At 39.8% G+C, this 11,633-nt stretch overlaps 1 protein-coding gene across 1 annotated transcript; it reads left to right on the plus strand.

Annotated features, from left to right (window-relative positions):
- Positions 1-8,636: 8,636 nt before the first annotated feature.
- Positions 8,637-11,243, plus strand: LOC306835634 (histone-lysine N-methyltransferase set-1-like; the record flags this gene model as incomplete). Its single annotated transcript, XM_079362300.1, has 7 exons — positions 8,637-8,659; positions 9,445-9,608; positions 9,694-9,856; positions 9,988-10,180; positions 10,287-10,400; positions 10,924-10,977; positions 11,148-11,243. The coding sequence occupies exons 2-7, from the start codon at positions 9,503-9,505 to the stop codon at positions 11,241-11,243; spliced, it is 726 nt and encodes a 241-aa protein (XP_079218426.1). The 5' UTR covers positions 8,637-8,659; positions 9,445-9,502.
- Positions 11,244-11,633: the final 390 nt, after the last annotated feature.

An 11,633-nucleotide genomic window follows, 5' to 3' on the forward strand; every position in this document is an offset into this window, starting at 1 on the left:
GTTCAAATTGTTTTTCGGGACGGTTCTGGGACGGTGGTGAGAAAAGTTAGTCTGGACCCCTGGTTCATAGTAATTCAAACCTGAGTTAAAGGGACGATTCCCCAAACAAACAACATTTGACATCTTCAACTGCAGAGACAGTGAAAGTTGTTTTTTTTGGGGGGGGGGGTTTTGCACAAGATATTATTTCTGGAATTTAGATGATCTTTTCCTATTTAAAACACACAGATGATACTAGTTATTCAGTACAGGTAGAGTGCAGTTGTATAATGATTTTTTGGCAGTATTTAATTTCAAAGGGATACTTCACCCATGAAGCAGTGTATCATTAGAAACATGGTATTAGTGTCGAATGGTTAATTTTGCCCTGAGACGAGAAACATTTTTTTCTTTGCCTGGAAGTTTTCTTCATGTGATGCAATATGACGCTTTTTGCAGACTTCGTACTGAGGCTGAGGCCGCTCAGTTTATTTTATCTGGAGGTGACAAGCCGTGTTTAAAGGTCCAGTGGATCAATGACTATAAAGGTATGTTAGGTATCATTCCCGACGTTTTACTTTGTGAACGTTACTAGACATCATGACAACATAATCGCTCAACACAACAAATTGCTGATGAAATTTGGGTGTTCAAAAATGTCTTTACAACATTATGGTTTTAGTGGAGAAAAGTTAGATATGTTTCCTTATTTAATTTTAGCATTGATGCCTCCCATGAAGATGATTCACTGGGCTGGCTGGTAAATGATGGCCACAAGTCCCCACACTGCAAAATGAAAAAGTTGACAGTCCAGGGTAAACCTCATCTTTGCTTGTTTGCTATTGAAGAAATCCAAGCAGAGAGTGAATTATGTTTCACTGAAAAAAGTATGATCATTTGTTCATTAGTCAGGAGTTATGGTACAGAATATGTCTGACACTGTATTGTTTTGTTGCAGACACCAAGTGTTCAGATCCTGACTCAACCTTCTGCAGACCAAGAAGTGAGTGAGAGGTCCACTTCATCCTTCCAAGAGGTAATTACACATTCATTTATTCTATTTAGAATTAAGTATAGGTCTCAGTTGGCTCCAGTACATAACTAAAATGCCCTTTCACTGTGTTTAAACAATCAGTTTGTGTGAAATGTTCACATTATCAATGTTAGCATTACTTGTTTGTGAATAGCGTCGCAAAAAGAAATTGGCTGCACCATTTGTTAGCTCTAACTTCCCTTTAAAGCACCAAACTGATTTTTATTTCACTAAATTCTTTATTTTTAGTCTCTTTTGCTCATGTTTTTGTTCATTGAACATCTGCTGATCAGTTTACATGATTGGATTTCAGGGGAAGTAGATCCCAAAATGGCAACACTGAACCAAGAATTGGTGAAATATAAAATGCACCAAAATACATGTTTGAAGTCAAATACATGTGATGAAATTAAAATTTAAGTCTCCTCAGGCATGGCAGTATGTGAATGTGCATAATATGTATTCTATTTCATCCTTTTAGATTCCCTGCCAAGCACAGCACTTCAGGTGGGTACATGCCAAGCATCCTCAAAGTGCTCCAATGGAAAGCAAGCTTAGTGTTTTGTATTCACATTAACTACAATCTTTTCTATCCTATCTTGCATTCTTTTTCATTAGCATAGCCATTGTTCCATTGATCCTTTTTTTTTGTTTCTTATTATGACAGCTGGGAAGGTGAAAAGCAAGTGGACAGGTGACGAAGTGAAGGCTGTTGAGCAGCACATGTTGCATTTCATAACAAGTTGCAAAGTATCAGGTAAAAGGGACTGTGACTCCTGTCTCCAAGCAGAGCCGGTAGCTGTAGCAGACAGAGACTGGGTGTTCAATTTTGTTAAATTTTTGTTGTTGAAAAAAACAACAAACAAAATTTGTTGTTGTTCAATTTTCATTCAATGTTTTTTGTAAAAGATTATGCTAAATTTCTCAGTCCTGCCAAATGTTCAGATTAATGATCATTAATTTTTCAACCCCCCCACTCTCCTGGTTTCATTCACAGTACCTGCCATAATTTCTTTAAGAATGTGAAGTTTAAGAAGAAGGTTCATACTCTCGCTCTCGGTTTTAACAAGCAGTAGAGAAAGTACTTAAAGAGATTATTTTCCGGGTTTTCAGCATTGCGTTGTTCTTACCCATACATTGTTGAATATGGTTTTTGAAATATTACATGATTCACTTGAATGGTAGCTATGTAAATTCTGGTTGAACTGGTTCAGTTCAAACAAGCATTGTCTACTGCATTGCCTTATGCCGTGGAGGGAAGGAGGCAAGATTTGTATTTTCTGTGGTCTGTTCTGTTTAAATTTACAGCAATTAAAAAAGTAAGAATGGTAGAAAGTTGTCCAGGTTTGTATTCACGTTAACATGTACTTCAAAATTCATAAATGCAATACAGTAAGACTTAGAGACCACATTTAGCTCTAGCCAAAATCTCAACAGATGGGGATGTTCCTGGAAGCATGGGGAAGACACTCTTTAATTCTCCAGCCTCTAGGGCCTGGGAAAAGGCAGGCTCCCATTTTTCACATCTTTGACACATGTACTGAGAAGTCCTGAAAGTGTGTGTGTGTGTGTGTGTGTGTGTGTGTGTGTGTGTGTGTTAATTCCAACCCAGCTGGAGGACACCGCCACCCAACGCTCCGCCAGGCGACGGCTCTGTCGCACCTAGCCTCCCTTGGACTTACCTGCTCTGACTGTGGTGGACAGCTCACTATTCCTCACCGATGTCACAAGTGAGGAAACTTCAATTCCCAAAGATGACATTGCACAAAGGGGGTTGAGCTTCGGATTAAATAGCATATTGCAGGTTAAATCTTTTTTTTTTGTTGTAAATTAACACTTCACCTTGTCCGATAAGAGCTGTAGAATAAGCACATTAATTTTCTGTATGTTCCTCACCAGTAAAGGACTCTAATTTAGAGAATAAAGTAGCTGTTTTTAGTGTAGCTTTGTTTAGGACAGCGTGCGTGGATTACGTTCAGAGGACGTGCGTTGTGAACTCGCATCAGGAGCATACTACACTATAGACTTTATTTTTCACAACAACTTGACCACTGGGCTGCATCAGGAATAAAATAAATAAATAAAAAAATAGACATCAGTGCTGCATTTGCACAGGCTTTGCTCTCTCTCTCACACGCACAGATAATGATTCATGGGGGACTACCTGGTGTCATGTTACAGCTGAACTAACGCCAGGCGAAGGCTCTGTCATCGAGGACATATATCGAAGTCTTGATATAAAATTTTAGTGACGAGAATATGAATGCCTCAGGTTTGAATGTGTAAGTTTGAGAAGTTTTAACAGCTCAACTGTGTGTGTGTGTGTGTGTGTGTGTGTGTGTGTGTGTGTGTTAAATCCAACCCAGCTGGAGGACACCGCCACCCAACGCTCCGCCAGGCGAAGGCTCTGTGATCAAGGACTGCATAGACTTGAAGAGGAGTGAGTGGAACAACGTACGTCAATGGAGACATGACGCCCGTACCGCACCTACCGTTAAATCCAACCCAGTGATAGAATATTAGGCCTTTTTCTGCTCATAATCAATATGTTTACTGCAATAAAGTTTTATCACCCGGTCCAAAGGAAAGGTTTGATATTTACAGTTTGAATGATGTTCGCTTACATTTATATTATACCAGTTATTTTATCATGTTTTTTTCCAGGTTTGTGTGTGTTAGTAAAATTGTCATACTTTTCAGTAAGGTGTTTGTGTGAAGAGGGCTTGTAGGAGTGAGTGCACATTCCAACATGTTTATTGTTTTAAAGGTTCAAATAAAAGCCTCCTCTTCTTTACTTCCTTCTGTTGACGTGTTTATTTGATTGTGTTTCATATTTAAAGGGACTGTTGCAAAAACTAAAGGATATTAAATTATGTTGCAGACAACTTCTCACTGTTATTTGTTTATCATTGTTTTACATTTCTTTGTAAAACTTAATTTCGGCTTCAAAAAAATAAACGTCTTGCAGCTGTGATGTTCATTTATAATCTCCTTGTCTGCGCTTTCATCGAAGACAACCTGTTCTTTGATATTATAATAAATTCCACACACTTCCTGTTTCCACCTGAGAGAGTGAAGTTTGTCCCAATGCCTGCTGCTGTATTTCTACCCTCCACCTGGATGGAGGGGACTTCATTCAGCTGAGAGTGTGACTTCTGACGGAGTGCACTCCGTCACGGAGGGGGAGTGTGTAGGGGTTGGTTTGAAAAAAGGCCCGTCCTCAGTGTTCTGGTCTTGTGTTCTTTGTTCCTTGTGTTTCCCGCCTTTGTGATTACCCTGATGTTCCTCACCTGTCTCATTAGTATCACCTGTGTCTGATTACCCCTTGTCTATTTAGTCTCTGTGTTTGCCTGAGTTTCTTGTCGGTTCATTGTCATTGTCGTTCGTATGTCGTGGTCTTTGGTTGCTGCTTCTCCCTGCTCCCTGTGTTTTCTCCGTCTTGGTTTTTGGATTTTGTTTTTTTCTAAGTAAGTTTTTGTTTTGCCTTTTTGTTAAAATAAATTATTAGTTATTCTGCACTTGGGTCCTCCTCTCCTGTTTCCTACCCAGAACGTGACAATGCAGTTAGAAGGATGTTTGTGAAAGTGCAGAAAGAAGGAATTAAGTAAGTGATGAGAACGAGTTCAAGAAGTGATGAGACGGATGAGGGTGAGAGAGTTTGAGATTGAGAGGAGATTTAATGTCTATTTATATTTTGTTTTTGTAAATGGGGTACAAAACAATATGTTTGCAGGATACATCACTGTAAACATTTGCCTTCAATGAATAACAAAAAAAGAGACCGTAACAAGTGACTTTTACTTACAGTAGATTTTCAATGAGCTAGTTTTTACTTTTATTTGAGTGCATGTTTAGACTGATTTTGAGTATTTTAGTAAAATATTAATAAAAAATAGTACCTTTTTTATTTGTAAGAATACTTTAGTTCTTTTTATGCCTCTGACTGAGGGTCATTTGAGATTTAAATGGCCTGTGGAGATGGTGTGAAAGACTGATGGTAGCACACTAAGATCTGCTGGTCTGATCACTTCTCAAGATGTTTTTTGTGTTTTTAACTTTAAGCCACATGAAACTTCACATTTTTTGGTGAGTATTTTCATTCATCATTCCTGTAATATATTCAGTGACAGTGGGTCTAAGGGGGATGCCCCTGGATCTCACCTGACTTGAATATGGATTTTATTATGGGGCTCTAATTGTACTAGTAGCTTCTCTTTCTATATGTATATAATAATAAATTAATACACTTTGTTTAATGATTTATTATTGACATGTTTAAGACTGGATCAGGACAGTTTTGTATTTTTTCTCTTTTTGTTCTCCTTTTCTCTTGTGCTATCTTTCTCTTAGGATTCAGAGACAGGCGCAGTGATCTTGCAAGATCTCAATATCTTCACCTCTCCAACACCATTGAAATTCCTGGACTTCAATGGCAACACGTGTTTAACAGACGTAAATGATTAATTCCTTTAATGCAGGTAGATTTCACCACTACCAGACCAGATGACTGGACTACACAACCCCAGGATGTGAGTGGTAATAAAATGAAGCCCACCATTGTAAAATTCTCAGTTTGCAGATGAATAAAGGATTATCTTATCTTACCTTATTCAGTTTGTCAGGGCTTATTGCCCTTGATTGCATGTTAATGCTCAGGCCTTGTTATTCAGGAACTTAACATTGAAGAAGACTCTTTTTATATTGACCTCATGTTTAATGAGGTCAAAAGGGGGAGTTGATAGAATATTAGGCCTTTTTCTGCTTATAATCAATGTGTTTACTGCAATAAAGTTTCATCACCCGGTCCAAAGGAAAGGTTTGATATTTACAGTTTGAATGATATTCGCTTACATTTATATTATACCAGTTATTTTATCATGTTTTATTCCAGGTTTGTGTGTGTTAATAAAATTGTCATACTTTTCAGTAAGGTGTTTGTGTGAAGAGGGTTTGTAGGAATGAGTGCACATTCCAACATGTGTTTGATGTGGCCCTTTAAACTGAATCACTCACCAACTCAAACATAGGTTTAGTTTAAGGCTTTGGAAAGTTAATCACTCACCCACTTTTATATAGGTTGAGTGAGCCTTGATAGTTAATCACTTAAATTGTTTGTTGCTTAAAAGGAATTGGTTACGAGACTAGATGTCTTTCTTGTGATAAGAAACAGGCCAGGCAGGATGTGTCTTCCCTTACAGGAGGTGAAAGGATTCGGGAGTTTGATGCACCACAGCGTGCGTGGATTACGTTCAGTGGACGTGCGCTGTGAACTTGCATCAGGATTATTCTACAGTATAGACTTTATTTAACAACTTGACCACTGGGCTGCATCAGGAATAAAAAAAAATAGACATCAGTGCTGCATTTGCACTGGCTTTGCTCTCTCTCGCTCTCTCTCACACGCACAGATAATGATTCATGGGGGACTCCCTGGTGTCATGTTACAGCTGAACTAACGCCAGGCGAAGGCTCTGTCATCGAGGACATATATCGAAGTCTTGATATAAAATTTTAGTGAAGAGAATATGAATGCCTCAGGTTTGAATGTGTAAGTTTGAGAAGTTTTAACAGCTCAACTGTGTGTGTGTGTGTGTGTGTCTCTTAAATCCAACCCAGCTGGAGGACACCGCCACCCAACGCTCCGCCAGGCGAAGGCTCTGTCATCAAGGACTGCATAGACTTGAAGAGGAGTGAGTGGAACGACGGACGCCAAAGGAGACATGACGCCCGTACCGCACCTAGCCTCCCTTGGACTTACCTGCTCTGACTGTGGTGGACAGCTCACTATTCCTCACCAATGTCACAAGTGAGGAAACTTCAATTCCCAGAGACGACATTGCACAAAGGGGGTTGAGCTTTGGATTAAATAGCATATTGCTGGTTAAATCTTTTTTTTTTTGTAAATTAACACTTCACCTTGTCCGATAAGGGCTGTAGATTAAGCACATTAATTTTCTGTATGTTCCTCACCACTAAAAGGCCCTAATTTAGAGAATAAAGTAGCTTTTTTTAGTGTAGCTGTGTTTAGGACAGCGTGCGTGGATTACGTTCAGTGGACGTGCGCTGTGAACGTGCATCACGATTATTCTACAGTATAGACTTTATTTTTCACAACAACTTGACCACTGGGCTGCATCAGGAATAAAAAAAAAAATAGACATCAGTGCTGCATTTGCACAGGCTTTGCTCTCTCTCGCTCTCTCTCACACGCACAGATAATGATTCATGGGGGACTCCCTGGTGTCATGTTACAGCTGACCTAACGCCAGGCGAAGGCTCTGTCATCGAGGACATATATCGAAGTCTTGATATAACATTTTAGTGAAGAGAATGTGAATGCCTCAGGTTTGAATGTGTAAGTTTGGGAAGTTTTCACAGCTCAACTGTGTGTGTGTGTGTGAGTGTGTGTGTGTGTGTGTTAAATCCAACCTAGCTGGAGGACACCGCCACCCAACGCTCCGCCAGGCGAAGGCTCTGTCATCAAGGACTGCATAGACTTGAAGAGGATTGAGTGGAACGACGGACGCCAAAGGAGACATGACGCCCGTACCGCACCTAGCCTCCCTTGGACTTACCTGCTCTGACTGTGGTGGACAGCTCACTATTCCTCACCAATGTCACAAGTGAGGAAACTTCAAATCCCAGAGACGACATTGCACAAAGGGGGTTGAGCTTCGGATTAAATAGCATATTGCTGGTTAAATCTTTTTTTTGTAAATTAACACTTCACCTTGTCCGATAAGGGCTGTAGAATAAGCACATTAATTTTCTGTATGTTCCTCACCAGTAAAGGGCTCTAATTTAGAGAATAAAGTAGCTGTTTTTAGTGTAGCTGTGTTTAGGACAGCGTGCGTGGATTACGTTCAGTGGACGTGCGCTGTGAACTTGCATCAGGATTATTCTAAAGTATAGACTTTATTTTTCACAACAACTTGACCACTGGGCTGCATCAGGAATAAAAAAAAATAGACATCAGTGCTGCATTTGCACAGGCTTTGCTCTCCCTCGCTCTCTCTCACACGCACAGATAATGATTCATGGGGGACTCCCTCGTGTCATGTCACAGCTGAACTAACGCCAGGCGAAGGCTCTGTCATCGAGGACATATATAATGAAGTCTTGATATAAAATTTTAGTGAAGAGAATGTGAATGCCTCAGGTTTGAATGTGTAAGTTTGGGAAGTTTTCACAGCTCAACTGTGTGTGTGTGTGTGTGTGTGTGTGTGTTGGTTTATATGGTATAGACTGACAAAACACCTGAGATTTCACCTGGAGAAAGTGGACATTTGGTAATAGACCGACATGGCCAGTGTCGGTCTAATTCAAGAGTTGTTTTTACATTTTTTATGGTCAAAAAATAATATTTTTTTCCAAAACAAGTGCAAAATGAGCCTACTAGACAGCTGGGATAATAATCAGATGTTGATTCATTTCTAAACATCATATAAATATGATTTTTCTGACTGTCAGTCTAATACCCTCACCTGTAATTCTGTTTATGTGTGTAGCGTCCAAGCCGCAATTCTAGATTTTTTTTTTCTAAACTTACACACACACACACAAACCCGGAAATATGCTGACGTCATTTCAATGTTGGCGTGTCTAAGACCAGACTCACGGGAGATTTTTCTGGCCATGAAAGTTGAGGTAAGCAGCTCATTTATATGTTTTCTGACATGAGGTTTAAGTTTTAAATGAAGCAGAGTTTTTCTTTGAAGTGGAAGTTTATTTTTTTAAGCGCTCTGGTAACTTGTTAATGTTACTTTCACTGAAAATCACGCGATATTTAATGCACGTTAAAATAAAAGGGGGATTTAAACGGCTACGTTACTGACAATGTGCAATTCCTATCACTAATATGGCGTCTTAATTTACAAAATCGTATTAGAACGTAACTCCGCTGATTTAACTTTAAATTAGCGAGAGCTGCTGCGTGTCTGCGCGTGTCCGATTAGCCTAGCTGCGCACGTGATGACGGCTCGGCGTGTCCCTTTAACTCAACAGGTAGACCTGCTGTGATCAGCTAGAAGCAGGACTGCGTGTTTCCGTGTTTCTGTTCATGGATGATGCCAGGGCTATCTTTGTTATTGTCTCTATTGTTGGGCTGTTATATACTATTACTTATTTAATTAGAATTCAGACCACATAGAAAAAGCACTCATGTAAATAACAATGTTCCTAAATGATTGTGAGTAGGCACAATGTAACGTTTCCATCAGCAGAAAATGTGTAAAGATGTAAACTGGAATAAACACTAATATTATACATTGTGATATCAAAATTCAACTCAGTCACTAAAAATGTATTTTAAGTCACATAATGCATGCATGCAAGACAACTGTAAAATGTAAAGTTTCTGTGTGGAAATCACATTTTTACTTTTAAAGGTGCTATATAAATATAGTTATTAATATTATGTCTCTGTGTACCAGGTGATTATGTTAACCCTCCCTCTGTCTTTGGACACATAGGGTTACAGTACACACAGGAATGCAGAGGCGGAGGCGTTTAAACCCACAGGAAGATGCAAGGACCTGTATTGCGTCTGGGAAGGACAAAGGTGACCTCGATGTCAGGTTCATCAGCTCTTTTAAGGGTAAGATAGGTCTGACTAAGGACTGTTGGCCTTATAAAATGTCCTGGTTCTCCTGACTTCATCACTTGTGTTTGTGTTTTAACAGGGCGGGGCGTCTTTGCTTGTGCTCCATTTGAAAAAGGAGACTTCCTGTTGGAGTATCGTGGTGAACTAATAAGCAAACAAGAATGTGAGAGGAGACAGCGAGTTTATCACAACAAGCTGAAGGTCTTCATGTTTGAGTTTCGCCATAATGGAACATTTTGGTGGTATGTATTAAAACTCAATGCTTTATGTCAGTGACTTAACACAGAGCATTTGATAGTCCAGATCTTAATAGGCTCTTAATCCAGAAAATATACACATGCATGTATTTAATATTGATCGTTTGTATTTGAAGTGTTGATGCAGCAAAAGAAGATGAGTCACTTGGAAGGTTGGTCAACGATGACCACATCAACCCAAACGCTAAAATGAAGCACCTAAATGTAGAAGGGAAGCCCCATCTGTGTCTGTTTGCAAGACGAGACATCGAGCCAGGAGAGGAGATCACCTATGACTATGGTGACTCGGACTGGCCTTGGAGAGGACAGGTGATTATATGAACATGTGCTGAAAGTGATCATTGTTCAGAGGGAAACAAAGGAGGGAAATAAAGCTGAATGCTTTACAATGAATCTGCTGTTTTTCAACACTCAGGAGTGTGGTGAGGAGTCGTCCACTGAGCAGCGTGGTGACACATCCACCTCTGAGCTGACCTCTGAGGGGGGCACGTCTACAGCCACAGAGGACTGTGGGGAACTCTTTAAAAAGGTGAATATATGTAGAGCTTCAGAGTGCTCTTGAACAGCTCATAACTATGTTTTAATAATAATGATGACAAATGAAGCTGGCACAATGCTGTGATGAAAGGTAAACACTCGTACCTGGTTGTGTTAGATATCTACCCTACATGTGCTTTACTCACATTAAACACTTGACTTATCATACGTGTGCTTTCAAACGCCTAAACAGCCGTGTGCTTTATCTTCTTTAGTAAAAACTTCAGATCATCTATTCATATTTATTTTATTCAACTTTTTACTTGGTCCACTAAAGTCCTATAGTCCACTGTCAGTTGTTTACATTCTTTCATTGTGAACTTCATGGGTTTTAGATTTGTGTCTATAATTATCTTCTCAATAAAGCACTAATCAAGACTATTTTCATTTCCTGGACCCGTCCTCTACCAGAACTATTCTCCATGAATCACATAAACATTTGACCTCTTGATAATTATGTCATAACTTCTGCACTGTTACTTGGTATTGTTTAACCGCTCCCTGTCTCCTCTCAGCCTGCTGACGTGGACACGTCTCCCCGAGTGTCTGAGGCTGGACATAATGATCAGGTGAGTTAACATGCTTGAATGATTTCTAAGTCATCTTAGTCTGTAAGAGTTAAAACTATTCAGGATGCACTTCAGTGATTTTGTGCCCTCTTTTGAGGTTAATAGTGATAGTGAGAACTCTATTGAAATGTCATTGTGCTTCCTCTCATGTATCATTGTTTGTTCTTTAGTGTGTGATGGAGACAGAGGACTCACCTGTGTCTCTAAGCCACAGTGAGCTGAGTCCAGGACACGGGCAGCAACCCAGTTTTAAAAAGGTAAGGTAAGTTTTCTAATAGTCTCTGTTTTTACTATCAGACTCATAATGTTTACATGTGCTGTGTTTGTGTATATAGTCTGAAATTATTATAATGTATGGACCAGTTTACTGGAGACTTCCCTCTACTTAAAAGCTACATTTGAATCAGAGAGAGTCTGCAGTCATTTGAGTATGTGACTTGGGCTCAATCCCAAGTCCCTTATTTGCACCGAGTGTCCTCCGAGTTGTGTCCTCCGAGATGTCTCCTCCATTTGCGTCTTAGTCCCGCCCACCAGAGAGGACGGAGGAAACGAAGCCGAGGAGAGAGGACCAAGGACCGAGGAAATCAGCTTTAAGACACATGAGACGTCGTTTCCTCGACAGCGCCACATGACGCGACATCAGCTGATCACGTTCA

Source organism: Symphodus melops (assembly GCF_947650265.1).
Source record: "Symphodus melops genome assembly, chromosome: 15".
NCBI classification, from domain to species: Eukaryota; Metazoa; Chordata; class Actinopteri; order Labriformes; family Labridae; genus Symphodus; species Symphodus melops.